Source organism: Cygnus olor, chromosome 1 (genome assembly GCF_009769625.2).
Source record: "Cygnus olor isolate bCygOlo1 chromosome 1, bCygOlo1.pri.v2, whole genome shotgun sequence".
NCBI classification, from domain to species: Eukaryota; Metazoa; Chordata; class Aves; order Anseriformes; family Anatidae; genus Cygnus; species Cygnus olor.
Window position 1 is genome coordinate 203020651 of NC_049169.1, and position 26256 is coordinate 203046906.

General features: G+C 45.8%; 1 protein-coding gene across 49 annotated transcripts in view; it reads right to left on the reverse strand.

Annotated features, from left to right (window-relative positions):
• The window catches only part of SYTL2 (synaptotagmin like 2), a 61786-nt gene extending 36031 nt beyond the window's left edge, over positions 1-25755 (reverse strand). For 3 of the 49 annotated variants that reach the window (XM_040544369.1, XM_040544367.1, XM_040544366.1), the window contains exons 1-2: positions 24743-25755; positions 9412-9834 (exon numbers count right to left, since the gene is read on the reverse strand). In XM_040544369.1, the coding sequence (XP_040400303.1) occupies positions 9412-9512 (101 nt within the window). In that variant the 5' untranslated portion in view covers positions 9513-9834; positions 24743-25755. Of the gene's footprint in view, positions 1-4706; positions 4734-9411; positions 9835-10699; positions 10978-11409; positions 11488-14904; positions 16339-20006; positions 21546-24742 lie in introns of those variants that run through there. The other 46 variants (XM_040544365.1, XM_040544364.1, XM_040544352.1 and 43 more) reach the window with 40 other exon arrangements.
• Between the last annotated feature and the right edge of the window lie 501 nt (positions 25756-26256).

Below are 26256 nucleotides of genomic sequence, written 5' to 3' on the forward strand. Positions count from 1 at the left end.
AGCCCCCTGCCAAAGCAGGTTCCTTAGAGCAGGCTGCCCAGGTAGGCGTCCAGACGGGCCTTGAATATCTCCGGAGATATTCAACAGTGCATGCAGTGCTCCCACCCCTGCTTGCTGCCCACAGAAGTCAGCATACCTTAACTCCACCAGCTCAACAGCCCTCCCGGACCTTGGGAGATAACTGTGCTAACACAGGTGTAAGCGTGGCCTCAATTCACCCAACACTTTCTGTACAAGTTATGTGTCTGGCTGTCAGACCTCGCATTTTTAAGACGTGATGGAAGCTCACCACATCAGACTTAGGAATTTAATTCTTTTGCCTTCTCACCTGCATAGTCTGAGCACTTTTGACCTTCGTTAGATTGGCTTACCCCTCCTCTCATCAAGAGCAGCATATAGCCCCTCAGTCCCACCTTCTGAGGAATTAAAGCAACAAATATTAGCTATTCCCAGCCATTTACCAGCCACAATTAAAGAGGCAGATTTCCATTAAGAGAAATACAATTAGCTTTAGCTCTTGGCAGGAAAAAAAAAAAAAAAGCTTTGGGAAGTCCACGCTCATCAACACATCATAGACTCATTGCAAGAACAGCTGCTGGGGTTAGAAATGACTTTTTTTTTTTTTTTTTTACACAACACAACTTGAGTTCTCAAGCCCTGCTACGAGCAAGCCTCAGCAGTTAAAAAAAACTGATTGTCCTGTGTGCGCCTGTTTCACTGCTGCGCATTGGATTTAGCTTGTGGTTTACCTTTAAAGGAATTGTGCAGCAGTCAGACTGCAACCACGGTTTTCCAGGGCTACGTACGCCTCCCAGCACCGCCACGGAACTGGAAGCCAACGGTTGATCCTGCGCCAGCTCCTCCGTCAAGAGAAAGGCTGACCAACGTGTCGTTAGCTCGTTTTCCTCCTGGTGACCAAAGGACTAGCTGGAATCCAGATTAGGATTCAGATCGCAGGCTCAGTCCGCCAAGTTTGCAATTAGGAAAAAACGCAGTAATGACTTCACGTAACGTATGCATTTGTTGTGGAGCCCCTCGGTGGTCTCTCGACGTGCCAGGTGCCCTGTGCTGCAGTTTTCAGAGTGGAACAGCCTGAGGTTATAATAAAGCTAGTGCCCATCTCTTCTACAGCAAGATTAAACTCAAGGAAGTGAAGGTATGCAAGTCAAAAAGAATTCATTCTAAAACCCTCTCTTAAAACAAGGCTGGAGTTCTCCCATTACTTAACGGGCTTTTTCCACTGTGTGTCTCAGCAGAACATTTTTGATGGCAAGACAACAAATTTCTCCTCCCACCTGGGCATTAAGTACATGCCAGGATTACTTTGATTTTGCACGCAAAGCAACTGCCAGGCGCTCTGCAGGCAAAGCCTACCCATCGTGTATAAAATGGGTTGTCTCTCCCCACCTCTGGAACATCTGATAGTAGGCTAAGCCACATGGTACCACCACTGCAAGGCAGGAAATCTGCTCCGATACAATCAGTCCGCGTCAACCCTGCTATGAGCAAATCCACAACGTTTATCTTGTGCTTTGTAGGCTAGTGTGAGAGCTCACTGCATGGTAAAGCAAAGCGATAATGACCTCGGGGGGAGGGGTTGTTTGTTTGTTTGCCATTGTTGTTTTTTGTTGGTTTATTTTTAAAAAGAACAACAGGATCTAGCAGTACATGCCTGATACCTACATACCACATCTAACACTGCTCAGCTAAACTTCCTCAGCATCTCTTCACTCTTTCCTCCTGACCCTCTTACTCACAGCCCACATTACAAACCACCAGAAAATTTACAAGAGGTGACAACTCGGAAGCAGTTAAATCAGGATCTGTGTTTGGCTCCAAGTGACAGATTTGATTACTATTAGATTTAATTAGTATTTCGTTACATTATTATTTATTACTAGTGGCTCACACACTCTATTCTGAACTTATGATAAAAGTACCCCAGTGACTGGTGGCAAAACAAACGTTTTTTAAAGCCTGACACCACCAACTTGTCTATAAATCCACTTCAAAAGCCTTCCTCTTACAAATGAGATACCAAATGAGTAGAGAAAAAGGAAGGAGGGAGACTTCTCAGGAGTTTATCCTCACTTCTATTTGCTGCAATCATAACCAAAAACCCCAAACCAACAAAAAGAAGATAAGGGATTTAGGTTCTGTGTTTGGAAGCTGATCCAAACAAGCCATTTTTATGCTTTTTGCAGGACCACTCTTGCAGGGACAGGAGTAAAAGGATATTAGACAGGGCACTGTAACTGTCATGCCTGGTGATTTTTTTCTTCTTCTTCTATGAGAGTGCAAAACAGCCATAAAAGGCTTACAAGTCAAAAGGAGTAACTGTACACACTACAATCTGCACAAACATGCCACTTTGCCTGTATCTCAATAAGGCGCAGAGATAGAGAACTCTGGCATTTGGTAGAGAACTACACCCAAAACTTTTGTAACGGCCAAGCCTGAGTGGGGAATATGGATTTTTCTTTTTGCATAGTAGTTACGTGCATATAATTTTCAAAAATCAATCCTTATTTGATTGGTATAAATAATGCAATATAACTTTAAGCTGTTTGAAGGCTGTAGTAAGAATAATACAGCAGACTAGTGAGGTTATACAACAGGGACGGGGAGAGGTGGTGATACCTCATCAGCAACACCTCCTTAATTCTTGCCTTTGGGGTTTCTCCGGATAGTGATGTTTTGGGTAGGATGAAGTAAGCAGGGGCATGAGGAAAAGGCAGCCTAGTTCTGTTCGTGGTCGTGCACGTTCTTCTATTTTAATACAGCCAGACTTCTGGATAGGCACAAGTCTACTGGTGCTACCCTGATGATAATCTCAGCCACCATCTTGCTGCGGGATCCTTGGAGAAGTAAATTGGCTGTAGCCAGCACAGCTCCTCACGGCTAACGAGACAAACTGGCATTTATTCTGAAGTAGGAGAGGAAAACAAATTCAGACCTGGAACATCAGAATGGCTGAACTACACACTTGTGAGACAAGACTGATTCTGGAGAGAAAGGAGTGAAAGCTGGCAACTCTGGAGTTGCTCACTGAAATATGGTTTTTGGAACCAAAATGATGATCCCAGCTTCTATGCTGAATACCTTTTTTGTGAAACTTATAGGCCAGATTAACTCTGCTGAGCATCATTTCCCTCCTAAAAGATACCAACACCTGGGGCACCAGACTAGCATGCTGTCCCCATATTTCATTTAAACTATACATACATTATGTACCGAAAATCAAGCCCTTCATTCTTATATGCTTTTCTACTACACCTCCCGCAGTCAGCACTCTTTCTCCTATTAATAGCACCACCAAGCTCAAAATAAGCTTCATTTTACAAGTAATACATGATAAATCACGTAGATACTGTCCAAGCAGACATACAGAAAGACAATTTTCTTGGGCAATTCTCACTTTACGCAAGCCTAACTTCATTCCATCCAGGAAACCTGCAGCAGGACTTTTGAGGTTGCAGAGCAGAGGGCAGGTGGTTAAGATCTGCCAGCCCTCACGGTTTCTGTTAGCTTCCACCTGCCTCATTTCTCTTACTGCCTTCCACTGTTTGGTCGGCCTGTTTGCTTTCAAGGATTTGCATCGAAACTCCCAACGGCCTCCCCTCCCTCTACATACACAACCCAAATAAACCTGCCAGGGAAAGCAGACCTCGAAGCCTTCTCAGCGAAGGAGCAGCTGTCCTGTGACAAGACATCCGTGGTACTAGAGCCAGCCTGGGAGAGCAGTACGAGATGACCTCAGTCTGAGGAGGTGAGGTTGCTGTAAGTACCTGCATTCTCCCACAGGATCTGCCCAAACGCCACATTCCCAGTATGTCATAGGCTTTAAAAACAGACGTATAAAGCCTAAAAACAACCCTGACCAAATGACAGACCACGGGACTCGCACAACAACTGTAAATGAGCAAAGAACCTGCATTATTGGAATGGATGCCGTGTTAAAGACTGGATTTCATTTTAGGATTTCAGGCCAGATACAGCATCAAGACTAATCTACTCTGAAGACAAAGGTTTCAGTTTGGCACTCACTTGGTCACATCTGGTGCTAAAAAATGCCCATAAGGCAGGATAATTCCAGAAGAGATGAGCCTGTACTCTTTCTCCAGACAGATGCACCTTGCAGCTCCAAGAGGAACTTGCTCACGTCAGTTTATTCAGGTACTTACATACTCAAGAAAGCAGCAACTGCGGGTGCTGCTTGAGAGCTTTATTATTGCAAAAGGTCTCAGAAATTCTGCCCTGTTACCATGTTAAACCAGGAGTGGGGGGGTATATTAAATTTCCAATGTTTAAAAAAAGGAAAAAAGAGAAAGGCCAGGTTTCATTTATTTGAACAAAGGTTATTGCTGAGCTGATGAGCTGGATCCCCTGGTATCTCTGGCAGTGAGAACTGCCTCTGTGAGCAAAGGAGAGGAGGGTATGTGCAGCAGGGCAGTGTAGTCTTATCCTCGAGCTCCTTTGGGTGGATGTTGTGGTTTAACCCGGCTGGCAGCTAAACGCCACACAGCCGTTCGCTCACCCTCCCCCCTCCCTCTCTGGGATGGGGGAGAGAAACGGGAAAGTGAAGTCTGTGAGTTGAGATAAAGACAGTTTATTAAGACAGGGAAATAACAATAACAATAATAATAATAATAGTATTACTAAGAATAACGCGTACGAAATAAGTGATGCACAATGCAATTGCTCACCACCCGTTGACCGATGCCCAGCCTATCCCCAAGCAGCCGGCCCCCCCCCTCCACCCCGGCTAGCCACCCCTATATATTGTTCAGCATGACGTCAGATGGTATGGAATACCCCTTTGGCCAGTTTGGGTCAGCTGTCCTGGGTCTTTCCCCTCCCAGCTCCTGCTGCATCCCTAGCCTGCTCGCTAGCAGGACAGAGCGAGAAGCTGAAAAGTCCTTGGCTTGGTGTAAGCACTGCTCTACAACAATTAAAACATCAGCATGTTATCAGCGCTCTTCTCATCCTAATCCAAAACATAGCACCCTGCCAGCTACTAGGAGGAAAATTAACTCTGTCCTAACTGAAACCAGGACAGTGGAATACTCCGGGTTGTTCACAGCGTGATGGAGCTCCTTCTCCTTTAGCTGACCTGCCTGGCTAGAAAGAAAGGAGTCAAAGAACACTGGGAAAGAGCTTTCAGAAGTCCTTGCTTTGGCTAAAGGCATCTCCCACAGAAGGAGCAGCTGGCCAGTGTGCACACTCATGTATACACTCTCACCACCAGCACATCGTGCTTCCTAATGAGTAAGGCTGTTAAAATTAATTGGAGGTCCCTAGTAGAACCGATAGATCCAGGTTTATGCTTTCAGTATGAATTAGAAAAGTAGCACAAATTTCAATCAGTAACTATTATTTTCCATTTTTTCCCGTACTATGTCAGAGAAGTACGTGAGAGCAAATTCTGGCTGACAAGAGGAGACACTCAGCTCTCTCTGTATTTTCAGCAAAAGAGTTCAAGCAACCCATTTGTTAGCATCTTACAATAGATCGATATATGGAGTTTTTTGTTTTTTTTTTTTTTAATCGCTAACATTGGAATTAACTTCAGATTAAAAACCTTTGCTCACACAGTAAGCACACTCCTTGTTGGCGCAAGATTATGCCCTAAAAATACAAGAATTAAATTCACTGCAAAGTGAGTTTGGTCTTGTTTCACATGTTTTTAACAACAGCTCCACAAGAACCGTGGGTTTTATTTTCTTATTAGTTGCACTTGTTTATTACTAAACTAGCTTGAATCAAAATCCACCGAGGCCTAGGGATGACATCAGTCCCCCGAGAGAAACCCCAGAATCGCGTTACTAGGTGGGATGCCTCTGGCAGGATCCTAACAGCCTTAGATACAAATGTAGAGAAACTGAAGGCATATACAGGTGACAGCATTGATCCAGAACCCAAGAAAGCTTTCAAAGAAACTCAGTGCGGATCAGAGCGGATGATGGCCAGCCTAAGAGACCTCAGTTAAATATACAAGGCGTCCCTCTCTTCACTGGCCAGGGCAGAAGGGAGAGCACGTACAAGCACACTGTGCTCTTGCCTTGCCCATGAGCCACGTGCCTCTTTTAAATGAGATTTTTCCAATAATTTACAGACACCCAAACTTTTATCATGATATAGTCCAAATATAACATAGAGGGATTTATAAGAAAAAAGGTGGTGAGCTGAACATCTTTTGCAGAGACTTACCTTTAAAAATAATCCCTGGCTATCCCTAGAACATTTGGGAGACATACCCTGGAGGCAGAGCAGCAAAAACAGGTAATTCTTTACAGAAAACAGAAGATTAGTTTTGACAGCACCTGAAAGACAACATCTCTAGGTTCTTTTGTCTTTAACCAGCCCTTTAAACTTGAACTGGTACCCATGTTCAAAACCATCTCCACCGAGAACCGTGCCTCCGTTAAGCACGCCCTCAAAATTTGTGGTATCTATCAGAAAAGCACTTGTGAAGCTTTTAAGAATGCGTTCTGATGACAGTCACTGAAAGCCATTTTCACGTTAGTATGGTTCCACCAAGGCTAACAGCTCGCACTAATACCTTACATACCTCCCATCCTTCAAAATAAATACATGGAGAAAAACCACTTCCTTCTGACAGCCTACAATACAGGGAGCGCTGCCTTGCAAAGCGACTGAATAAGAGGTCTGCTAAGGCCGAACAGGAGCAAAAACCAATTTCTACAAGGCCTTCCACAATCCCCCGACCTGTAGGAGAAAGTAAGGGCGTGGAATGCCCAGCAGAACCAGAGCCCTGGAGCCTTCTCTCAGTGACACCCAGCGCCATAACACTTGATGCATTACAGGGGCTTGGTGCTCTGCAGTCACCACCCTCCTCACAAACAGCTCCTCATCAGCATTTCCCTATCACGAGCCTCCCTCATTTACACAAGGAGCAAACAACCCCAGCCACAGCCCACAACGGTGTTTCCAGGAGCTTCTGGGGGAAAGGAGGCAGAAAGAAAGAAGGGGGGAAAGGAGAAGTGCGAGGCTGGCAGCACCTCCTGGGGTAATGGAGCAACGAGAGGCTTCTTCTTGCCCTAGGCAAAAAAGAGGATGAAGTATCCACTGATTTCTTTCCATCACACCCTCTTGTAATCCGATTTCTCCATCGGCCTTTTGCCCATGAGAAGAAAGCATCAATATCCCTTTTCCTTCGGGAGAGCTCTTGGCAGAGGTTAAAGGGGAAGCAGGCATGCTGTTCCCCAAACTACCAGCGTAACTCAGAGCACCACAAAAGCTGCAGGATGGGGTGAGCATCCGTTACAGCACACGACGAGCCAGGAATTAAAGCTGACAGCCTGAAGAGGCTGCGTGGGCACGTTTTACTTTCAGCCACACAGCAGCAGGAGCTGTGAGCTGGGAAGGGACTCATCAGGCGATTTGTAAAATTCCACTAAGGTGGTGCTCAAAGAGGATTTTGTCATGTTACCGGTTTGTCAACACTCCAGGAAGACAGCACACAGGCTCCATAGACGGAACAGGTTATTAGAACACCCTTCAAGCCTCAGAATTTCTTTCTAGAGGGGAAAAAGATCACATGAAAAGGCTTTCATTATATACACATACAAACAGCACTTTGTCAGGGTGTGATACTTGGATAACGACACTCGATCCCAGCTCTCAGAGTCCTCCAGGTGTGCAAGGCTGTAGAATTCAAACCAAAATATTACATCTCCTTGGCTGGAGAGCTAACTGACGAAGCATTTTAACACATACTCTATATAAAAAACAAGCTCCGTTTGCCACATCTACGCAGGAAAATCGGTTTCAGATGTAAGCTTCCAGAAGGTATAATATTCAGAAACCAGAGGAGACATTCAGTTGTAGAAACATGCTGATTACAGGCTACTGCAACCTGCAGGCCTTTGCATTTTCCACCACACCCTCTCGAGCTACAACTACAAATGGCACAAGCCAAGTTACACAGACAAAAATACTTGTTGACAGCGTTTCTGCAGACCACAACTAAGAGTGCCCTTTTGGATTTGCTGCTCCAGGAGGATTCCTTTTCCCAGATGTTTTCAAACTCATGGCTGCAATTACTCCTGAGCGCTTTCAGACCTGGCACTGTGGTGCCATTCCAGCAGCAAAGCCAGTGTTTTCCTGCCTGGAGTAAAGAAAAGAAAATACCCCTTCTGCTACAATTAAGTCCCTTTTCTGCTTTTTGAAATGAGAGACAAGTCTATGTGGCAAAAACATCTCCCTCTCAGGCTGCATTAAAAAAAGTAGAAAAACGGGAACATTGCTAATAAGGATTTCACCTCCAGCCTCCAGTGAAGCACATGCCTTGAGCAGAGAGCCTTTCTAACCAGGAGAAGCTACTTGTTCCTCCTTTAATGTTCTCAGGAGAAGAACAGTAGGAGGAATAAGCTAATAACTTGCTGAGTGCAGCTGACCAAAAGCCACCAAGACCGTACAAGCGTACTTAGCAAAATAAACACTGCTTTTGGAGCAAGCGGCTGGCTGCTGTTCCATTTCCTTTTGGGATATACCTACACAGATGACGTTCATCAAAAAATATTTCCCTGCAGACAAGCAGCATCACGGTTAGAGTAATTTCAAAAGATTTAATTAGGGAATACATCTCTCCATCGAGAGCATCACAATGCAAAAGAATCCTAGAGAAGATTCCTGAATCGATGAGAGAAAATCCAGCCTCAGAACAGAGCTGTAAACGTTAGTTTGTGGTACAGCACCTTGACCTTTCAGCATGTAAGGTTTCTTTTTTGTTGTTGGGCCTTTTTTCATTTTGGGTATCGAGTCTGACCAGAGAAAAAGAGAAAATTAAAGAGACTAACTGCTAAAATCCTCATTCTTGAGCAGTTAGCTACCTGTGTTAGCTGAAACCACCATTAAACGGCTGTTTGTACCAGTGTGGGTGACTTTCCCAAAGTCAAGCCATCTAGGCAATGCTGCTTTCAACGTGCACATCTCTATTTGTAGCAATTACCCTAACAGTAGCTCGAGGAAAACCTCCCAGCAGACAAAACACTCCACAGTACAGCTTCCCAAACAATCCACTGCTCCTTCTGTGACACCACAGAGCAAACAGGGAGCAATTTTCTACATTAGCCATGGCTTGCAAGGACTTCTTCTGGCAATGAAGCATAGGGTCAGTACCTCCTCTGGACTGTTACACCAACGCTCCACATATTTGAAGTACAACTCCTTCACTCAGGCATTTTGCTGACTGCATCTACACTGACTTCTTTTGTCTGGGGCTCTGGTGCTCTTTTTCAGGCAAATACCCCTACTTATGGTTCAGTTTGCAGGTTTTGATGCTTGCAAAGTACATTCTTTCCAAGGAAATTAACACAGGAGTTCTGTTCAGACGCATACCAACCGTGTACGTCTTCCTAGGACATCCCAGGGTGTCAAGTCCCTTACCTGACTCTCTCCTCTTCAGCTTTTTTTAGCTCTGCGTCCCGTTGCAGCACCTTCATTATCGCCTCTTGCTCCTCCTCTGTTAGGAAGCTTAGGTCAATCATCTTGGTGGGCTTGGATAGGGTTAAGTGTCCAGGAAGATCTTAAATCCTGCTGAGGCTAGTCTTGCAGTCCCTTTTAAGGGTATAGAAAGGTCTTTTTCAGCAGGCACTGAGACAACTGGACCACGTTACAGTCTGTGATTTAAAAAGCCACAGATTTGGCTTTGTTGCTGTGGAGTGAGCACATGCTTCCCTAGACGAGAGACTTTGGGGAAGGTGCCACATTGCTGCTCGCCATCGCGACGATGTCTTCTCAGCTCTGCTTGCTGGAGTGACAGGTCATTGATCCAGCGCATCCAGTGTTTAGGAGCAGCCTAATCATTCCCTAAAAAAGAGACAAGGAAGAACAAGCTGTAAACATCAGGGAAGTTGTTTACGTATGTTTTTTTAATTAAAAGAAACGAGTTTTTCAGTGTGATTAAACCACTTTGTGAAGTTCAAATGGTCACTTCAAGTCAAACTCGTTTTACAGGCCTCCTGAACAAGGTGGTCACAACAATATATTCCTCTTCAATATACTGACTCACGCTGAAACGCAGAACCAAGCGCCATCCAAATGGCAAAATTTGAAAATAAGTGCGTTTTAAGCTGTCCTTTAAGTCAGCAGGACAACTCAGAAGGAAGGAGAAAAAATAAGATCAAGAACAACTAGCATGCATCCATTTAAAGTAAAAAACAAAGCCACACAGTCATAAGCACTGCCATCATATTCAGGAGCACAGGGGAAATCCATGCGTACGGTTATCACACACAGATCAGCAGGAGTCCGATATCTCAGAGGAAAACCCACTGCTGCTCACAGCTCTGATTCAGGGCATGGGGCAAAGCGCCCTGCACAAAGTGCCCCACACAAAGCTATTTCCACGCACGTTTTCTGCCGGTACAGACTTGGATTGCATCCCCGAGCTCTCCTCACAAGGGCTAGAAGTTGGGTGTTTGTTTGTGTAAAGACTGTCCAAACTCCAGGAACAGAAAACCAAGCAAACAAAAACCAACAACAAAACAACAACACAGCAACCAGCAACAACACCCTAACGCTTGAGCTAAAACTCCCGAGCTTGCCACGCTGGTTTCCTTATCGTTAGCACATTTCTAGGACACCATTTTTGGCAGGTCACCAACCGAAGAGAGCAGAAGAGCCGTCCCATAAGGACGAGCCATTGAACTTTTGGACCCTACTCCACTCCTACCACGCTGTGCGTGCCTTGCCCTCCACACCTATCTTCCCACTCCGAGTCTTCAAAGACTCCTTCCTCCTTCCAAGAGATCAGAAAGGCAGCAGTCATCACAAGCCCCGGAGGAAAAATCCTGAGGAAGTCGTCAGAAGGCTGCCAAACACAACGTGTTGCAGCAGCGAGATGGGAGGAGGCTGGGAATGCATCAGAGGGATTTGTGTGCTCCAGTCCAAGACGTAGGGAGCGTGTTCTCCAGCGACTGCAACGCCTCTTTCTGCGGGATTCTGTCTTGTCTGTAACAAAAGTGTTTATCACTCAAACGCTTCTCACTTCTACTCAGAACAACATGCAACAATTTTAAGAGATTCTTTCTGTAAATTCCTCCCAAATGGGAATTCTCCGACAGATTTTTGACCAAAATACTCTTTCCCCCAAAACAAACACTCCTCACTGCAGGGTCAGGTACCACATTTGCAAAGTCAGGATCCTTACGGTACCACTTGAAAACTTTTGGAAGCTGTAAGTTACTGGAGAATAGCTCCGTCATTCTGACCTGCTACCCCGGGCTCAGGAGGAAGGGATGCATTTCCAGAAGACGTGTACTGAAGTTTGAATCACTTCCCTTTCCTTTGTACCAGTCCCCACCTTGGGAAGGAAAGTCAGGGTATCTACAGATGCCACAGGCTGCAATACAGCTGAATTTACAAGATTTGACTTTTACTCACAACATTTTCCTACTAATAGTGTATAATTCTGTCAGGAATACGATCCCATGAAGGCCCAACCACTGTTCTGCAGAACATCTGTAATAAAAGCAAAATAATTTCTACATAAACGTCTTGACTGTGTGGAATCAGGAATCATGCAGTAACATGAACCTCATTGTTTTACCCAAACCAAACCACGTCCTTAAGTAGGAATTTCAAACGCTGCCTTGACTCTGGTTTACAGGCAATGGTTGCAGACATTTAAAAAAAAAAAAAGCAGCTGACTGTTCACTCACCAGGCAATCCCAACCGCTAAAGGCAAAAACCTCTTCTTCAAAAAACTTGGAGGAATAAGGGAGAGGGAAAGAGCCCCCTGTGTCTAGAGTACAGTCTGTTAGTGCTGCACAACCGCATCACGGATGTGAGGAAGCCAGAGAAAAAGAATTCAGTGAATTCAATGCAAGCCTCAGAAGCACCCCAGGGATAAACCTGGTGCGAGGCAGCAGAGAAGCAGCTGATGTTAGCGGCCACGTCTCCATTCCAGGTAGCTGCCACCGCAGCCTTTTAGGGCCACGTGTGCCTGCTGTAGGTGCCAGCAGCCTGACAGCACCGTCCTGCAGATGGGCTGCTTATATGGCAGCGATCTAGCAAGTGTTAAAATCACATACCAGTCGCTGTGCCTGCTCCTGAGTCTGGGAACATTCAACCAAGAGGTCGGAACAAGGTATTGGCACTGGCACCATGCAAAGGGAAACTTCCTCTCTACAGGTAACAGCATTTCGTACAGATGCAGAAGGAAGCCGTGAGCAGGTTGATGGTCATGCCCCCCTCACCCTGAAAAAGCCCCACAACCTTCTGCACGTGGTTGTGTTTGGCTGCTATGTGAATCTTCTCCGTGATTCTCACGGGGATTTTGTTCCATGAAGTCGACATAACGGTATCTCAAACACCCTGCCACCTGTCACTCTGGCCTTTTCAAAGCACATTCAAAAAATAATGATTTATCCCCTAATTAGGCAGAAATAAGAAGTGCTCGCTACAGAGCCACAAACACACACAACCCTGATTTTGTTCAGAACCCACAAGAGGTACGGCTATCAGCCTTCACTGTCGCGTGGACGCTTTCCACAGCAGCTGATAAAACATTCAGCATCTGCAGGGCTGAACAAAAACCCTGGATGCTGCCTGGCTGGCACGTGCACACCGGCCACAGGGCCAGAAACCCACGTTGCAACCACAACCTAGGCACCTCTGACTTGGAATCACTGAGGATTTCTTTTTCCACGTCAGTCAGGCAAGTTGCTTTCAGCGGGTCCATGAAGCCTGTAAGGAAGCTGCCGCAGGAATAGCACCTTTGTCTTCAAAGGAGGCTGACGGAGGAGAGCTACATCTGTCAGTTTAATTCAAAACTCTAAAAGAAACAGCAGGGGAGCCTTTACAAATCAGGCCTGGGGGAGCTCAAAGCAAGGCCCGCTGCTACGAACCCTCCCAGATACCATTGTTCTGCAGAGCAGTTTCCACAACTAACTTCGCATTCACACTTCATTTTCGGGGCTTCTCTCAACCAATTCCCCCCTCACCCAGTAGATATGATGGGATACAGCTCCTGGACTAAACACGAGCTTCACAGTGCCACGTTTTGCTAAGTTTAAGACACCGTGCTGTCTTAATCAGGCCACGTTCTCCTCCCAGCTCTTCGGAGGAGGAGAGCCCTATGTGAATTCTGTTCCACTTACCCACTTGCATTCTTCCTGCACGCAGATTTGCATGGTATTACGTTAGTTGCTTTTGCTCCTATCCTAGGTTAGGACAATAAGCTTCCCAAGTCTTAACCAACGCAGCCCAGATCCTTTAGGTTCCTTCACAAAGATAACAACATGATGCTTCAGTTAAGGCATGTCTGAGTACCTGAAAAACTGGCCCCTAATCTCTCTGGATAACCAGCTGGGGAAAAAAAAAAAGCATTATTTTTTCCCCCCTTTAATGCGCATCATCCATACAGCACAAACTGTATCACGTTTCACCGTGATAACAAGACTTAAGTCACTGGAACCGTGCCAGTCACAAACTGAAGGCAGGACGGATTTCAGCAGAAACGAGACCAAAACCTCTTTCTGTGTACCTGGGCAGCCTTGGGAGACCCGCTGCTGACGCACGCTACTGCACGGCTGGCTTTCTGCAGAAGATTGTAAGCACTGCTCCCAAGCACAGACAGCAAAAAAAACAAAAACAAAAAAAAATCTGCTGGCTTTGAATAGAGCATCTGTCATAGGTCCAAGGCCAAATTTCAAATTCAATGCCTTCTTCCACTGCAAGCCACCCACCGGCACCCCGAGCTCAATTCTTCTGCTTTCCTTTTTCTTCTTCATCTGCACCCTTTTTACACAAACTTTTTCTTAAAGCCCCTGTACATGCCGAAAAGAATTGAGAGGTCTCAGCATTTTCTTTGGAGACACTGTTATGGGAAATTTTCTCTTGGCAGGAAAGCTCTCAGACCCAAGTTCCACATACAACTGAAAGATCCCACAGCAGACTCATTAAATCATAGAAATCAACAGAAACACCACAGTGACCGATTTCTGGAGAAAAGCTGTCATCTCATGTTGTAGACTAGCATTTATGAGTCTTGGTATATTTAGCTTTTTTTTTTCCCCCCTCAAATCCAACTGAAACCACACCAACTGCTCCCTTTCATAAAAGTTTTCTACTCCCTGTAATAAACGGGAATCTGAAATCATGTTTTCTGTAATTCCTGTATGAAAGCTTTTGTTTTGACAATGAAAAAAAAAAAAAGAAGGCCCGAGATGCAGTGTTTCTCTCCCCACCCTCAAGTTGCTCACAACTTCCAAGTGCTTTAGCCCTGGCAACCATCCAGAAATTGTCTTCTAAATGTTTCCCAGAACCTCCTCAAGCGGCTTTGTGTCCCGATGCCTTTAAGTTAGGCTTTACGTTTTTCTAGCACCCAAGTCATAAAAAGACAGACAACCTCGTTTGCCCTGAACTGAGCCTTATTTTTTCCCCTACTTTCTCCCCAGTAGGAAAAGAGAATCTGAGTTCAAATACTTCATTTATGAGCTACCGTATTAAGAGGTAGCGCAATCATAGCCCTGGTTGTTAAGTTTTCACTCCGTGCATACATATGGGATGAAATGAGGGAGAGGCAAGGAAGAGGTCGGAGTAGTTTGCCACGACTGACATTAAGTCATCACCAGGATCAGAAACCAACCAGCACAGCCCCCGTCAGCCGTTCCATCCAAATCAACAAGACTTCCTTTTGCGTGCAGCAGCCTCATAACGTCGTGTATTTACATTGCAAAGTTGCTTTTCAAGGGCTCCTCAAGCTGCTAATGCTTTGCTTGGGAGAAGCTGTCTTGCATCCAACGCCTTCTCACACGAGGAAGGCGGTGACAGCCAACCCTACGCTTTCGGTTGCTTTTTGCACCCTGGTTTGTACCAGCTCCTTCAGGTGAAGGCACAATTACCCCGCAGGCCTGGCTGACCAACAACTCTCACCTTCATCACCTTCACGCCGTAAGGAATTCAGTTTCAAGCAACCTACTGGCTCTTAACTGTAAGCGGATTTGGCTTCCTGACTATTTCTTCACTGCTCCAACACACCAGCGCTGGCAGCTTGGGTGAGCTGGAAGTCCAGACACAAGGCAACAGGAAGCTGAGGAAGACAGATAAACAGAATCGTGCAACCCAGTTTGCATCTGCAGAGAAACTCCTTATTCTCAGAAAAGGGGTGACTGCGTTCGTCCTCAACGCACATGCTCAGGAAATAATTAATCCTTTATTTTTGAAACGAGGAAGCCCACAACAGTAGGAGCAACGAGAGCTTTGCAGGACTGTCTCCCATCACCCTGGGGATTCACGTCAGGCAGTAATGGGAAAAAGTTTTTTACTTTGTGAAAAAAAAAAAAATCACGCTTTCCTGAACAAATTTTATTCTCCACTGACATTTATCCAGCACAACCACAAGTAACGCAGCACCATCCTAGGCTCAGGGAGTATAATTTCTCTAAATACACGATGCAAATCCCTTGGAGGGAGAACAGCTCATTAAGCTAAACGCCAGCGCTGGCACAAGCACAAGTAGTTTAAGACAGTCATGAAGATACTTGTGCAGGAGGTCAGAGCACTACGGAGTTAACTTTGGGTAATGGAGAAAGAAAACCTTTTAACTTTCAAGGGGGGCTTAAGTCCTCATTCAAGAGTTTAAAACGTGGTTGGCTGTAGCGGCATGAGCCTGAACTTCAACACGCAGGAGGAGACCTGTTGTCATTTTCATTCCTGAGGGGGCAGAAGGGAAGAGATCTCCCAGTCAGATATGCATATCTGCAGCCAATCCAACTGCTCTTTCAGGAGGCGTTATCGGAGCGTTTTCAAAACGATAACAGCTACATGTACAACATAGATCAGATTTCCAGCAGGCCCAGAGATTAACTTAAAGGGCTGTGTTTGCCAACATGTATGTTTAGTCAGTGGGAGGCAGAGAGGTTTTTATCTAGCTGGTTGTGAGGCAGAAGGTGGCGGTGGTACGGGGAGCTTTGCAGAAATAGAGGGTATCTGCAATAAAAAGTTGCTCTTACACACACAGAAATGATTTATTTTACTCCAATAATAAGCCTACCTGCTCCCCTGTAGGATACTCATTACTATACAGTTAAGGGACAGAATGTACTTATCTGCAATTATAGTACCAGACAACTACTCAAAACAGCCACAATAGGAAGCCAAAAAAGATACACAACAAACCTTGCTCACGCCTTACCCTTGCTCACCAGTATCGAGATGACGCCAGTTGGTTTTAACCTGCAAAATAGTTACAATCCTAAAGTATTCTTACTGATGGCCTTTTAATAATAATTATCTAATAATTTTCCAGAACATTTAACAGTACTAATTGCTGGGTTTGTAGCAAATTCAGCTGGAGTAATGCAAGCACTTGAGGAAAAACTCCACTTTTCTCCAGTAATACCTGCGTCAGTGGTCCGCACTGCTCTGCCTGTGATTTACTTTTTTTTTTGGGGGGGGGGGGGGGGGGGGTAAGAAGTCAAGGCCATCATCGCGTTGATATTACACGGGCAATTGTTCTGGTTTACGTAAAATTTACTCTGAACAAAAGACCAAAGCATTAACAGCAAGAAGAAAAAAAGCTAACAACTGAAAATTGGAAGAGGAAAGAACAATTTGTTTTGGTTGTGGCCTAATCCCTTTAATAAGGCATGGCAGCTTGCCGCTTCTTTTCACAGGGCTCGGATATTGGCAGCAGTGCCTAGGAAAGAGAATCTCTCTACCTTCCACGGTATACAGTCATTAGGCCGGTGGTTTCAAAAAGATGTGGTCTCTGGAACAGGAGGTTCATAAATTAAAGAGGAACCCAAGAGAAACACACCTAAATTGTTCGTTTCCCTGTGACCATTGTTCAGCAGATTAACCAGAGATGCCAAGCCATTCATTGCAAACTGTCAAATGTACAAAACCACTCAAAGAACTTGAGTTCTTTACGAAGCAGCTTCAGAATTACAGATATTCCAGCAAGCTAACATCAATAACATCAGTATCTCTCAAATTCTGAGGCTTTCCAGTTCTGGTTGTGTTTCCTTACACGTTATACCATTAGCACTGGCATAATATATTATTTGAATTAACAATTCATTTGTAAGACCTTCATTCTTCTAGCTTTTTTTTTTTTTTTTAAATCAATGGTTACAACATGAAGAATACGTTCTCAGGGCAAGGGACTTGAAATGCAATGGTGAAGAGGGCTCAGTCCTCCAGATCTCTGAAGGCAGAGCGCTGTCTGCTGTGAAACAATTGTTCTCCTCTCCCTGCACCGAGGGAACAGACTCCCTCCAAAAGCAGGAGTGTGGGGGTTCACAGGACCCAAGCTCCCATCATCACTTTCATTAGACCCACATAGGGTCCCGCTTAAGAGCATTTTTGTCTTGTTTGAAAACAGATATAAATAAATATTCAGTTATTTAAGAGATTGGAAGCAAACTGATTACGTGGTGGGAAATTACCTCCTGACTGTACGACGCTTATCTGGCACACTTCTGCATTTGATGGCTAGCTCTTCCTGAACTTTTCCCCAACATAGCTACAAGACGGATTCAAGTCCTAGCTGGGGAGTTTGACAAGGCAAAAAAATTTTCCTCCAAAAAAAAATAAAAAAATCAATCTCATAGTGCAAATAACTGATGAAGTCCTTAAAAGGTTTGGTTAAGACGTTGACACCTTCCTTTCACTTTAAAGGTGGTTTGTTTTACTTCCTTGATAAATTCTGCATTGGACTTGTAGTATGTGTTTTCTGCATTAATTCCCTCGATGATCAATGAATAGTGATAAAAAACATCCTGTCAGCTGTATTCTTGGTTTTAGCTTTCAGTAAATCAAAGGTGCAATGTTCCCAATACAGAAGGGTTGACAAGTTCAGGTACTGGTTAAATAACCTTGCTTAAACAATCTTTTCTATGTGAAAAGAAAGTACACTGAGCTGCAGTTCCTGCAGTCGTGGTGTGGTCCAGACTGTTTGCTGATGGAGGAGGCCTTCGAACAACAGGACTTGACTAAGGGGCTAGCAGCATCAGCGCAAAGAATTCATGTTACCGAGAACAAGCATGGATTTGCATTTGAATGCTTCCTTACGTCAACGTTTACTCAACAGAGCTGACAGTAAGACATTCTGTAGAGCGATTTCAGTATTGGAAACCAGAGAGAAGACCCTTAAGTATACAGTTTCTGACGAAGCTTTGCAAAGGGTTGACTGCAAAGCCTGTCCACGTGTCTCTGATAATTTTAGCCCACCAATCATCGAATATCCCAAGCTGGAAGGGACCCACAAGGATCATCAAGTCCAACTCCTGGCTCCACACAGCACCACCCCGAAATCAGACCCTGTGGCTGAGAGCTTTGTCCAAACACTTCTTGAGCTCTGGCAGCTCGGTGCCGTGACCACTGCCCTGGGCAGCCTGTCCCAGTGCCCGACCACCCTCTGGGTGCAGAACCTTTCCCTAACCCCCAGCCCGACCCTCCCCTGTCCCAGCTCCATGCCGTTCCCTCGGGTCCTGTCGCTGTCCCCAGAGAGCAGAGCTCAGCGCCTGCCTCTCCGCTCCCCTCGTGAGGGAGCTGCAGGCCGCCATGAGGCCTCTCCTCGGCCTGCTCTGAACAAACCCAGGGACCTCAGCCCCAGCTGTCAGCCAAGAGTTTGCCCACTGCATTCCGCATTTATCTAGCTGTATGCGCAGAAGGATACTGTGAGAAACAGTATCAAAAGCTCCGCTGAAATCCAGAAGGATTACATCAGCAGGCTTCCCTTAGTCAGCTAGGTGAGTAACTTTGTCATAAAAGGCAATTCAGTTCATTAAACAGGACTTTCCCCTTGAGAACCCATGCCTGCTGTGACTGACAACTGCATTGTCTTTCAGGTGTTTTTCAACACCCTCCAAAATAATCTTCTCCATAATTTTACCAGGCACTAACGTGAGACTGACAGGCCTGTAACTACCAGGGTCTTCTTTCTTGCCCTTATTGCGAACTGGGACTAGGTTTGCCAGCTTCCAGTTGACTGGGATTTCTCTAGATTCCCAAAAAAACATTGAAAAATAATTGAGAGGTCTCATGACGGCATCAGCCAGCTCTCTGAGCACCCTGGGAGGAATCTGATCGGACTCCATAGACTTATATGCGTCCGGCTGGAGCAGCAAATCCTGCACAAGTTCAGACTCAGCTGGAAGCTTATTCTCACAGTCACGGTTGTCCAACACAGGGCTCTGGGGGTCCCATCAGTGCTAAAGAGAGGTGAAGAAGGCATTAAACATCTCTGCTTTGTGTCCCTACTTGTGAGGTGACCAGGCTCACCAAGTAACGGACCGATGTTATTATGGGACCCCCACGGGTCAGTGTCTGTTGCAGCTCGGTGAGCGGGGGCTCTTCCCCAACTCTCCTCATTCAAGTTGAGTTTTATCAGCCGTGGAGGTCCGTGGTTGCGCAAGGACGGCGACCATCACCGATGCGCTGATTTTTCTCCACCGTATTTCTGAACGTCGGAACTTCAGGCTGCCTCTTTTATCTACCACAGAATTGCCCTAAAGCGCTCTCGCTGCCAGCCGCTCAGCTCACCGGTGGTGTAGCACGTTTCCTCTGCAGGAGGGCACACCGTAGAGCCTCGTGGTGCAGCTGGAGCACAAAGCTGCCAAATCAGGAGGGCAACTTTTGCAGCATCTTCGCCTCCCCTGAGGCAGGCTACTGACCTCGTAGCTTCACCAAGGCAGCTCTGCCAGCAGCCCGGCACAAGCCTGAGATCACGCAGAACGCTGCGACAGACGCTCTGCTCTCAGACATGATGAGCCGCATAAACAAGCGGCTGCAGGAGGCAGAGTCAGCCCTTACTCACCCAAAACTCCCGATTCAATTTGTCACTGCAGCCCCCCTACTTTTCAGGCACCAGCCTTGTTGCTGTAACTATGGCTTGGTTTAATTGACGACTACTGCGCGCAAACAGCCAGCAAACAAACCAAGCCCTTTGGCTGTCCTTTCTCATGAGCTGACGGACCAACCACAGACCTCGGACACTGCTCAGGCACATTTCTTAGCTTAAAGTTACCTACCTAACAATTGATGTAATCTGAAGGCTACTAAAGAAAGGTTGCGTCAGTTAATCCAGTCCTCGCTGGAAGACACACGTGCCTGAAAACAGGCACAGAATCCAATCACCAGCAGAAATCAGGTGCCAGTAGAAAAAGAACGGTCTTTAGGAGTCCTGCAGCAAGAGAAGCAATAAGCGAGCTAAGGAAAGAGGTGGAAAAGAAGAAAACACTCTGGAGAAATTTACAGATAAGTTAACACTGTAAGTGACTAAAGAAAAGTTAGCCTACAGTCCACAAACTGAATACAGTCAGAATCAGGTCTCACCCCAATCACAAAAAACAACTCAAGCTTTGCAATGAAGTTTTTAATAGAATCACAGAATGGTTTGGGGTGAAATAAACCTTAAAGATCATCTAGTTCCAACCCCCCTGCCACGGGCACAGATACCTTCCACTAGGGTGGAAGCTTAGTGGGGTTTTTGCTGTTTGTTTTTATACAGATGCATAAAAAAGCTTGCTGTAGCTCCCTGTTAAGAGAAAAATCACTCATCATCCAGCTAAAACGTCACTGTGCACTGGAAATCAGCATAACATAAGTATTCCACCTGCTCCCTCAATCCTTCTGGCTAAGAATTTGAAACCAGCCAGCAGCAATGTCAGTCCTCCTTAATAGAGATATTAAATTGCCAGAATAACAGGAAGTCTATCAGCCATGAAAGCTTCGCTCATGAGACAGCCCAGCCCGGCAGTGCAAACAATCACATGCAAAAGCCAGTCTTTTCCCGGGTTGGTACGAGTTTCATGGAGCGCCTGCAGGCAGCCGCAAACAGAGCACTCAGGAGGACGGCTCTGGGCAGCTGGCAATGCGATATGAGAAGCCTGGAAGGGCAGAGCGGGAGCTAAATTGCTCAAGTCGCTACACGTGGGAGGTGAGGAGCAGGTTCCGTAGCAGCTTGCCATTGCACTGGATGGGGCACAACGTCAAACTGCGCCGCCTGAATGGGATTTGTCACGGAAAGGCTGCTGAACAGCACAGGGATAGGAAAGAGGGAGAGAAAGGCTGCGATGGAAATTGTTTCGGAGGTACGGTTAGAAAAATCCAAAGTTTAGTTTATGAGTATAAAACCTGTCCCTGAACAAGGGTATTTAGTTTTGCAGGAGTGGCTCATTCTTGAAGAGGAGAGCAATGCGAGGCATGAACTTTCTCCTGCCCAATGCCTACAGCACACTCCCTAGAAGCCCAAAACCCAAATCCAAGAGGATTCAAACTCACATCCCCTTGTTTACCAAGATATGACAGTCTACGGTTTCCTTGACTTCACTTTTAACCCTCCCTGGGGCTGCGCTACTGAGGATTAAACTGAATGATTATTGAAGTTATGTTGCAACCTTGCGAGCAGGAACAAGCACCCAAGTCTGCTTCCCTGCAGTCGGGCCACCACGTCACAGACTGAGCTTTCCCTCCTAACTTCCATCCTCATGCTGCCAGCCCTGCCCAGTTCTGCTGTGGGATCCATTTTTAATCCAGGTCTCTCCACCTGCAGAGAAGTCCTCGAATCACTACAAAAGAAGAAAAACGTACTGGCGCTTCCACTAACAAATTACTGCACACGTCCAAAAAACAACCAACAAAACCCCAGACAACCCACCACAGCTGAGAGAAAAACACAGTGGGATGAGTATTCCTAGGTGGAGCACAGGCAACCTGCAAATTCAGCAAAGACGGTGGCAGATTTGCGTGGGCAGGAGCACAATAGAGGGCCCAAGGCTCACTGCTTTGGGTTGTTTGTTAGGTTTCTGCCTAGGACTTTAACATACCTTTTGCTTAAGGAGCCCAAAGTGCAATTACACAACCTTTTTTCTGGACCTCACCCTTAATTCTTCATAAGTGATGTCCCATTTTTAACGCTATTTCTGAAGGACATAAATCGTTTAAACTTAATAGATAAGAAAAGCATGGGGGGGAAGTTTTAAGATTTAAAAAGCCGATTGTTTCAGCCATTTCTAACACAGAAGCCTTTGAATATTCTGATTTGCTTCTGGGGCTCCAGTTACACAGCTGAGATTACATTGTCTAACTGTAGTCCCCCCGGCCTGCCCAGGAGTAAGTCACCGACAGCTTATCAGTCAGAATCAGGCTGTTAGTAACACTGGGCAATTCCATACTGAGTTTACCGATATTCAGTTTGGTCCTTTCACAGAACAAAAGCACCTGGTAGCAAGTCTAGGGCATTGTTCTGCTGGTTACTCTGCAAGTCTCCTTTGTTCTTACTTTTATTTTTATTTATATACATAGATGCGCACACAGACAGAGAAGCAGAAATGTAAGATTTCCTTGACTGGGAGAGAGAGAAAAAGAAAAATATACTACGGAGGAAAAAGAATATAGCAAGGTGGAAGAAACCTTCCTCCCCCCAAAGCTGTTTGTTCATTTGGTATATACGCACTGAACACCAAGCAGAATTTAATTCAAAATTAGTCTGGCATTACCCAGATAGGTAAAGAGCCATAAAATAAGAAGGGATGAAAGAGGAGTTTCATTTCCCCCTCAACACACGTTCCCCCCTCTCTCTCCCCGTTGTCACTGCAGTAAGCTGTCAGGTTACGTGTGGCACAGCAGCTTTACACCATGAGGTAAGAATCTAGCACAGCCTGTTGCTGTACCCAGGTGAATTTGAATGACTCCCAACCACAAGAACGAAGCATGAATAAGTCTGCTCAAACCAGCTGTCAGTCATTTCATGCCCCCGAAAGCTCAAGAACCAGAGGCTGCTCATACAGCAAATGAAACAGCATTGGCTCGACATACAGGAAAGCCTGAGTGTTTGAGCTATGGGAGACCAAACAATTTAAGGAGCCTCCTTAAATTGACTTGTAACAACCTAAATCTAACCTTAAATATAAGAACTGCTGGACTTGGAGCACCAGAAAATTACCTACTGCTTTTAACAGTTTTTTGATTTAAAGTCAGTCATATTGAATTAAGAGCACTTACTATAAAGAGAAAATTTATAATGGTGCAAAACAAGTCACTACTGAATGAACTAAAGACTGACTTCCACAGGACAGAACCCTCACTTTTAATTAAAGAAATATACAATTAAACATTTTTCCTGCTGAGTGACTATGACTTACTTTTCAGTTTGCCTGAAAATAATGTTTTATTGGTAGCTTTTTGTCTCTGGTGATGTTTCTTATCACCATTGGCAAAGCAGATTCCTTTTTGTCACAAGCATAAGGACCACAATACAGCGTAGAAAACAAGCAACTCCTTGGACTTCTCTCACTGTTTAGCTTCCTGATTAATTTTTCTTTCTAGATGTAACAGCTAATACCCGTCCTTCTGTGAAAGCATCAGAGGGTTCCTCCAAGTACTAAACTGGAGCAGTACTTCCACCTGGGAATCCAGCAAGCGCTGCCTGCAGAATGACAAGAGCTTATTCCAGAGAACGTAACTGTTCATGGTCCCTACCTGGTACTTCAGCAGAGAGACAAATTCATGTTCCTGTCATTCATTTTTGGGGGCAAAGGAGTGTCATTTATTTTGGTCTTTGTCAGCATTGGTAAATAACGACGATCTGTTCCACTGAATTTTAAAAGCCTGACAGCGAAACCAATGCTACATTATTCTGGGCTGCAAGAGGAAGGAAGTTTCCTTCACATGGGACAGGTCCAATGCCAGGTTTGGAAAATTCCAAGACGTACTTTGTAGCCAAAGCACAGGCCTGCTGCACCAATGAAGAAGAAGCAGACTAAGCAAGATGCCTTAGCATTGCCTTGCTGTAAACCCATACATAAGCACTTTAAAATATGGTAATGGGTAACAGCATATGTGCATCTTGTAACACTTTCATAACACAGGTATGCATGAATATACAAAAGCACATAACTGCAAACAGAGGAACAGGGACTTGGGGTACATTTGCCCAAGAAGCGCACAGGAAAATACGTGCAAATAGGAGAATTTGCAAGATAAGAGCAAAGGATGTAGAGCAAGCAGGAAAGACGTGTGGTGAGAGCAAAACAGACCTGCAGAACAGAGAGGAGATAGCTCTGACGGAACCAGAACAACCCTGCAAAATAAATAAGATGCTAGCAAAATCAAGGTAAGTCTTACTTCCCAAAATAATATGAGCTATGTCAAAAGCAGATGAGATCATACCCTTCTCTTCCAGGGAAGAAACAAGGTGCACAAGACATTAAGCAAAAAAGATGGTAATTAATGAAAATCACAAAATTCTCACTTTGATTCCAGCACCTCCTGTCAAAGAGCTCTCAAGCACCTTACGTTGACCTCAGCAACTAAGACCATCGAGACCTGTAATTACCAGCTTTAAATACAGGGCAACAGTTCCAGAGCACTGGATATTCATAACTTCACAGTTTTAAATCTCCTCTCCTTACACCTTTGAGGAAGCTCTGAAATAATCACAAGGGCATTTGACAAACTGCCCCCAAATTTACGCGACCTTCATCCCGTTGTGACGATCCTATAAGACATATCCACAACTGAGATCCTTCTACTCACAGAACCGAGCGCCTCAGATTTTAGGGCCAGGTCTTACCCTGCAAGTCCCTCTAGAGACAACACAAGATGCAATGAACTGTTTCAAAGCAAAAAAGTTTATTCTTTCCACAGAGACCACTAGCATCTCTCCAGTAAGCCCTGAGAGCCCTCTCCGAGCAAAGCGAGTCCTGTTTGTAGGAAAGCAGGCTCCTACAGAGCTAGGTCCAGGGAAGTTGGCACAGTTACTCACCGCCCATGGCCACAAGGAGGTCTCAGCACACAGGGACAAGGCTTCCCTTCTCCACACCAGTCCCCAGCCACAAACTTCGCTTCCTCTCAGCCAGCGAAACCCCTCAGGCTCTGAGCGAAGCTCTGACTCCAGACCCCGCTGGGCGCCCACAAAACCCCTCCAGGCAGCCCCAACGGGGCACCCCAGCGCCTTTTTCCCGTGGTTTACCCCAGCCCTCCGGCCAGGAGCAGCCCAGGTTCCCTCACCCCTGCCGGCAGCCGCTTTCCCCGCTTGTCTGAGGAGAGGGAGGCGGCGGCGAGAGTCGACGCGGCCCCGGCCGGCAGCCGCCGCGCCAATGGCGGCGCCGAGTCCCCTCAGAGCAGGGCGGCTCCCCCAGCTCCGGCCCGCCTTCACGGGGCTGGGCTCGGCTTTAGGGCACCTGTGGGCACCGCAAGAGCGGCTGGAGGAAGTGGGAAGGGTGTCATGGGTGTGGGGAGACTGTCAGGGGTGTGGGAAGGGTGCGGGGACTGCCCTGGGTGCGGGAGGTGGGAAGGAGTTTTGGGAGGGGGTATGAGAGGGCACTGCTGAGGCGGAGGGCTGTGGAAGCTGTCTCCTCAGCTGGAAAGGAGGTATTTCTCATCAAGTCCACACAAATCACATAGAGTTTGGCTTGACTGGCTGCCTTGAGGGAATATGATCTGTATTTCACTTTATCTGGTGATAGGTAAGCTGAGAGGAGCTAAGATACGCCTGTTTGCAGTAGATACATACAGCGATAATGAAGGTTTCAGTCATCTGTTTGTCCAGGAAGCCACTGTAAGTGGTTTTCTGTTTAATCGGTGGCACAAAATACACACGCCGCCATTTGGTAGGATGTTCCAGCAGGACCTTTCCCCTGAACTGAGCTTGGCTTGGCTTGGCTTGGCTTGGCTGTCTTGGTGCCAAGACAAAGCGGGAGTCTCTCTGGGAGCAGGCCGACAGCGCCAACTCCCTGTCCTTCAGACAGCCCTTGTGGTGCTGCTTTTGCATTACATACAATCTTTCCAAGCCATTTGTTTTATATTTTTAATTCTGTTTGGGGGCACCTGGAAAATTTCAGTCCCTGGAGTGCTTAAAGTAGAGCCTACGGTGCCAAACCTGCAAAGTTGCTCAGGGTGTGTTCTGGCCACGCTCACGGGACCCCACTTTTCAAAGACTTCCCTCTTGCGTCCACAGTTTGCATCAATTCACTCCCCAAATCCTCCGTAATCAACACTGTATTCCTACTCATCATAAAGCCCTACATTTCACCTGCTACTCAAACTTAGGTATGGTGAAATAATTTAATGCTCTTTAGAAAAGAAAAAAAAAAAAGTGGCATTTTTATCAAGAGTCAGTAAATTACGTGTATTTTCAATTTCAGCTGTTTTATGTGGGCCTTCCTGTCAACAAAAAATAGAGAATAAAGCATGCTTTATGCATTATCTGATAATATTCTGGATTTTAATGGGGCTTCTTTTCAGTTCACATGGATCAGAGTGAACTGGAGACCTTGT